Source organism: Bidens hawaiensis, unplaced genomic scaffold, assembly GCF_021521415.1.
Source record: "Bidens hawaiensis isolate Kalapana, Puna unplaced genomic scaffold, B.hawaiensis_p1.1 tig00052537_1, whole genome shotgun sequence".
NCBI classification, from domain to species: domain Eukaryota; kingdom Viridiplantae; phylum Streptophyta; class Magnoliopsida; order Asterales; family Asteraceae; genus Bidens; species Bidens hawaiensis.
In genome coordinates, this window is record NW_027499454.1 from 41,680 (window position 1) to 48,218 (window position 6,539).

General features: G+C 35.6%; 1 protein-coding gene across 1 annotated transcript; it reads left to right on the forward strand.

Moving 5' to 3' along the window:
- The first annotated feature begins 1,109 nt into the window (after positions 1 to 1,109).
- Positions 1,110 to 2,029, forward strand: LOC143599707 (uncharacterized). Its single transcript, XM_077077605.1, has 3 exons — positions 1,110 to 1,191; positions 1,319 to 1,394; positions 1,494 to 2,029. Exons 1-3 carry the CDS (start codon positions 1,186 to 1,188, stop codon positions 1,895 to 1,897), a joined length of 486 nt encoding a protein of 161 aa, XP_076933720.1. The 5' UTR covers positions 1,110 to 1,185; the 3' UTR covers positions 1,898 to 2,029.
- The last annotated feature ends 4,510 nt before the right edge of the window (positions 2,030 to 6,539 follow it).

Below are 6,539 nucleotides of genomic sequence, written 5' to 3' on the forward strand. Positions count from 1 at the left end.
ATCAATCTTAATCTGTCCAGTTGTCCAAACTATCCACGAACACCAACTTCCGGACACTGACAAATCCACGGTGGACAAAAGGCAATCACCATCGTAAAAGCCAAACATGTCCAAACCTATATTATTGTTGTTCCTTCCACGAAGCCATCCGGCTGGCTCCGCCGTACCGGAATCAACATGTTATTAAATCACACGGCTTTTATTCAGCCTTTTTCAAACCTTGGATCCCTCACCATTAACTCTTGACAATCTTGACTTAAATAATTATAAATTGTTGACTTATTGACTTAGCCCAATCTCATACATGTGGACATGTGGTTTAATGGCTCTCACTTGACCTGGCTAGACTTATTGACTCGGTTGACTTAGTCAATCAACCCCCAAGTTAGGGGTGTATGTAAAAAATCGAATTGTAATAAAATCGACAGTTTGGTTTTATGTTTTTGTAAAAATCGAAATTACTGTTCGGTTTTGGTTTTACAATGTGATAAATAACCAATCCAAACCGAATTTGTAGATTTTCATGTTATATTTTAACTAATTTATAAGAGTTAAATAAGCATGTAAGTCAAGAAAATTTTAATCCTGAGAAGTTAGTCTAGTGGTAAGAGGTCTGTCCTTCCTAAGTGGAGACGCGGACTTGATTCTGATTTGTGCCAGTTCGAAGGATATCTGCGTGAATGGACGAATTAGAGCTTTAATCACGAGTTTAAACCCCACAGGGGGCGAGGGTTTACGGTCTCACAACGTTCAAGAAGTCAACCTTGGACATAGCCTCGAAAGTGTAAGTTTGCACGTGAGATTATTTGTCGTTCAGAAAAACTCAAATATTTTAGCTTAAACATATAATAAATAATTGATTATTAACTAACAAAATGTTTTAGACCCAAGTTTACAATTTTGGGCCAATTCTTCTTTCCGACCCAACATTTCAAGCTCAAATGTTAAAACCGAAATCAAAACCGAACCAACGGTTTTCAAAATATTCATTTTTTTTTCGGTTTTAATACAAAACCGTACCACTCACACCTCACCCACCCACCCCCGTTACCCTGTCTTTATATACCACAGTCCACAAACCACTGTAACTTTCTCTTTTAACCATATTATTGCTCTGCTCCAAACACCAAAAGCCTGCAACTTTCTCTTTTAACCATCACACAGATCTCTGCAACTTCAAGAAACATGAAGGTACCAAATTACTCTCTTTATTCACCAAATTCACCTTAAATTTTCACAACCCATATCATAATATGTGAAATCCCACATGGGTTTTCAAAATTTCACAATTTTAATATTTTCCCAATTTTTTTTTCAGAAAGTTGTGCTGAAATTGGACATCTTGGATGAAAGAATCAAGCAAAAAGCCATGAAAAATGTGTCCAGTCTTCCAGGTACTGCAAAATCTTGTGAAATGACTCAAATGAACACAAACCCAGATCTAATTTGCCATAAAGATTGAAACTTTATAATGATTTGATATGGAAACACAGGTGTGGATTCAATATCAATGGACATGAAAGACAAGAAACTGACAGTAACAGGGGAGATAGATCCAGTGACAGTGGTGTCAAAACTGAGAAAGATTTGTCACACTGATATTGTGTCAGTGGGTCCAGCTAAGGAGCCTGAGAAGAAGAAAGAAGATGATAAGAAGAAAGAAGATGATAAAAAGAAGATAGAAGCTGCTAAGAAGAAAGAAGAAGAAGCTTTGAAGTTAGCATATGCTGCATATTATCAGCAACAACAACAGCAGCTGCAGCAGCAGTACTCTTATTATAATAATAATTATAATCAGCAGCAGCCACAGCAAGGCTATTATCAGTATAATCATCCACCAACACCATATTATTCAAAGGTTGTTCAAGATGAGACTCCAAATTGTATTATTTCATAATCAGTTGGTAAAATAATATGTTGGTGAAATCAGATCTTGGAGGTTAATGGAGTGAGCAATTTGCATTTTTTTTTGTTTTTAGTGATGTAAATTATTATATTTTTATTTATATTATAGTTTTGTTGAGGTTAAGTTATTTGCAAGATAAAGAATGTTTAAATCCAGAGTAGTCATGCATTAGTAGTTGTGTTTTATGTATCGGAAGTTGTATCCGGTGGACTAGGTGTGATGTAAGGTGTCCAGAAGGTTACAGTTTCTAGTCCCGTCGTGAATAAGTGGTGTAGATTTAGAGGGTTCCGAGTTTGTCGTAAAAAAATTGTATTAGAGGTTGTGGTTGGCGAAAGGGTTTTGTAATCTTGTTTTTTTAGCAATCATAATCTTGTAAAGTTATGATATGAAGTTTTGTCTATAAAAAGTGTCAAATCATTTGAGGAGTTTACTGTTTACATGTAAAAAGAGGGTTAAATTTACATAACAGTGTTATATACTTCATCTGTTCCTTTATAAGTGTTATAATTTAAAAAACACAAAGTTTAAGATAGATTGAATGTTTATTTTTTTTGCTTACTAAATAGCAAAAACGTCCTTGAAAATTGGGTCCATCAATATTATTTATTAATGCTAGTTGTGTGTGTTTAAGGGTAAACTTGAAAATTGACTAATAAACTTTGAAATTGGACTTTTGTAACTGGACAAAAAAAAAATATGGACACTTTTAATGAAACAGATGGAGTATCATATTTAAAGCAAGATGTATAAATATATACGGAGTATTAGTTATGGTAGAATTTTATTTAAAACTAATTTTATATTCGCGTTACTTTATGTGAATAATCATAATATTCTAGCGATCAAAAGAATAGAACCCCATATATGCGATGATTATCTTGTTAGATCCTTCACAAACGTTAGAATCATCTTTTTTGTGACCACGCTACGTGTGATGTGAATGACGAAAACGAACTTACAACATTGATTGTCATTTTATAATTAGTCAAAAATATACAAACTATGACGTTCTACTTATCTTTACAAGATATAAAAAAATGGCATGTCGAATGTTTCTCAAATTTATAATGTTAAATGTCAATTTCAAATATATATTGCCCGCAAACATACAAAACTAATACCTAAAAGCAAAGTTAGTTAACACATATTTTTTAATCAAAATGTCATTTTCATTGTAGAAGACAGTATATGAGAAATAATTATTTTGAAGACCACACTTATATGTATTTTGTGTGTGCGCATATGTGATATTGTACATGTATAGTGGTGCGTAAAATGCGTAAAATTTTGATGTTGTTTAGGTTAAATTTTAAGTCAAATAATAAACTCTTTAAATCAAATCAAACAGTGAAAAGAATAATGTAAAACAAATCAAATTGCTACTACAAATATGTTTCACGGTTTCAGTTGAGTTTATCATATTTTTACAATAAATTACTTTAGACACGGGTTGGCTTGACCCGAAACTTCTAGAGGTAATATCATATTTATCATACGCTGGTTGATTATCAATTAAAAATGAGCTGAAAGTATGTAAAACACAACATTGTTTGGACACACTTTAATAATGTTTGTAAAACAAACTATTGATCGAATGCACTATACAAACGACTTTAAAACTAAATTGGTCAAAATTCCTACGTCTATGATATTTTTGAGTTAATTTCAGACCGCAAAGTAAGCTAGGTAGTTGTTTTATGATTAAGACATTTTGGCCACTATCAATGATGTTGTTTTGTCCAATAGCTGATATCTTTTTTGATCTCCACATTCTTGAAATATTCCTTTGCGTGACATATGTGTTGGGAACATTTTATAAATATGCTCTTAGAAGAATTTTTAACTTTTTAAACCATAAAAGTACACATATGTGGATGTAAGTGTTATAATATTAAACATTGTAACTTAATGGTTATAGAGATACGTATTGAAGAATCTCCTTTTATCAGTTTTGCACCGAGTTTTCATGAGTTTATCAGATCGATTGACGTTTTTTGTTCTAAGAGTTTTAATGAATCAGATCGAATACTAAACGAAACTAGATTCAATTGCAACCAAACCAAATTGAACTCTATTACTTTAAAATCCATTTTTTCTAAGTATAACACGTTGTGTAAAATTCACACGTCTATTATTGAGTTACATATGTAAACTTTATAATTGGTTTCAATTTAAGGGTCTGTTTAGTATGAGGTAATAGAATGGATGATGGAATGGAATGAACGTGGTAATGGAATTGGTTATTACCATTCCAATGAGATGTTTGGTTACCACATGATAATGAAATGATTACTTTGCATTGTTTGATAGGTAGGAAAAAAATTAAATTAAATTAAAATGGTAGTGAGTGGCGGTGCTGGTGGGAGGTAGGTGGCGGTCGTGGCATTGGTGGTTGGTGGTGGGCGACGGGAAATAATGGTGGTTGGTGGTGGTGGTGGTGTTGGGGGTGGGTGGTGGCGATAGTGGTGGAGGTGGCAAGCGGTGTTGGGAGTGGGCGGCGGGTGGTGGTGGTGAGGGCAACGGTTGATGGTGGCGGCGAGCAGGTGGCAGTGAGTAGTGGTGGTGGTAACGGCGGCGGTGAACGACTGTGGTGGTTGGTGGTGGCGGTGGTGGTGGTGGTGGTAACGGCGGCGGTGAACGACTGTGATGGTTGGTGGTGGTTGTGGTGGTGGGAAGTGGTGGTGGATGTTGAAGGTGGTGGGTGGTGGTGGCGGGAGGGTGATGGAGGTGATGTAGGGTGAAAGAGGGAAGGAATGAAAAAAAAACATGGGGATATGGATGGAATGAAATTGGGGTGTTTTAGAGGGAATGGAATGAACTAGGTAATAGGTCATTCCAATCCTTTAATCAACCAAACACACTTTTCTTTATTCCATCACAATGCATCATTCCATTCCGTCCTCCATTCATACATACCAAACGCTACCTAAAAGATATTGAATCCTAATGTAAAGCTAGTCCTTTGACTCCTTTTTACTTCCTCATTTTGTACCATCTTAGAATATTTTTTATTTTAATCAACAAGGTTAACTAAACTTATTATCCACCCCTAAAGGCTTAAAGCTTACGTAACTAAGGGCTTATAGTTAATCGGAAATAAAACCAGGAACACCACTCTCCTCTCTCTCTCTCTCTCTCTCTCTCTCTCTCTTATTTTCCTATCTCCTCTCTTATCAACGCTTGATCATTTGAGAACAAACAAATTCATTTTATGTTTTTGTTTACATGTTTGACATTCGTAAAAAAAATCATATTTTACCCGACTTGTTTGTAATTGGATCCTCTTTTGTTTAATGAAAGTATTTGAATGTTGGTTATTTATGCTGTTTATGTTTTTTCTTTTGTGACGTTACAAACTCGATCGCAAGCCCCATTTAATGTATTTTATACTCAATTTTGCATCTAATGAAAGTTTGAGGGTTAAAAATGCCAAAAAGTATTTATGTGATTTTTTCGTGAAGAACTTCCCTTCTTCCTTTTGCGACACGCGACAATTCTAGGGATTTTGCCCTCATTCAAACGCCCCGCGACACACTAAGACCTGAGCCCAAGTCTTTCACGACAGGTGACGGACCTCAAGAACACATGAGACCAATTTGGCTTGCGTGTCGCGAAAAATCTGGCTCACATCCTTCACGACATGCGATGTAGTGTTTGTGAGCACGAAAATCAGTTTTCAACGAGCTGGCCTTGGCTAGTTGAACTCTCTATTCCATCATTTCAACGTGTTTAAATGAATCTAGAATCTTCCCAGAATATTATCATTCATCTTTATCATCATTTTGGTCAATTAAGTTGTTATAATATTAAAACTTTGTCAAAAGCTAAAAATGAGCTCTAGACTAGTTTTATCAATTTACTCGTTCAATCTTCTTATTGACTCCTTATATTTACCTTTCAACCTCTGCTCATTCCTCACCACTACTTAATTCACTCTCACATTTCTTTCTATTCAAATTTTGGTGTTCAAGTCAGTTTGACTTTCAAAAGTCAAACTCGACCTTCAATCTCATCCTTCTTGTACAATTCTTGGGTAATTGTTTGATTAGTCATTGTTAGTATCTCTGGAGTGAAACCCCTCTCTCAATTCTATTTGATTGATGTGTTTCATCATCCAATTTCAACAAAGTTCATTCTAAGTTTTACGTTTCTCAACAAAGTTCGGCGACTAATGAAGAGCCGTCACCGGTGACGGTTTAGATGGCTATTTTGAGGATTTTATGAAAGTGATGGCTATTATTGAAAATGGGGTGGTTAAGATGACTCTTTATGTTCATTTCACCTTATTTAAATATTATATTGTGAAAAACTTCCTGCCACCACCTCCATTACCCACCACCCTAACCCACCACCTCCATCTCCGCCTCACAGCTCTACCGTAACCCTCCCTTTCCGTCTCCACCTCTCACCCACCACCGCCACTGCCATTACCCCCCCCCATCTCCACCTCACTGCTCCACCCTTATTTTGCTACCGTCATCACCCATTCTCGGTTTTTGCTTATTTGGACTTCTAGCATTTCATTTTCTGGGCGATTTGTTTTGAATGACATTAGTTTGGAGGTTTCGCTAGTAATGCCCGCCAGGTGTTTGATTAAATGTCAACACCAAATTTTATTTTAATTTCCTTTGTT

Bases quoted from the DNA above. Each gene is read 5' to 3' on its own strand.
- LOC143599707 (XM_077077605.1), top strand. The intron at 1,395-1,493 runs GTACTGCAAAAT...ATGGAAACACAG, and splicing joins AAATGTGTCCAGTCTTCCAG to GTGTGGATTCAATATCAATG.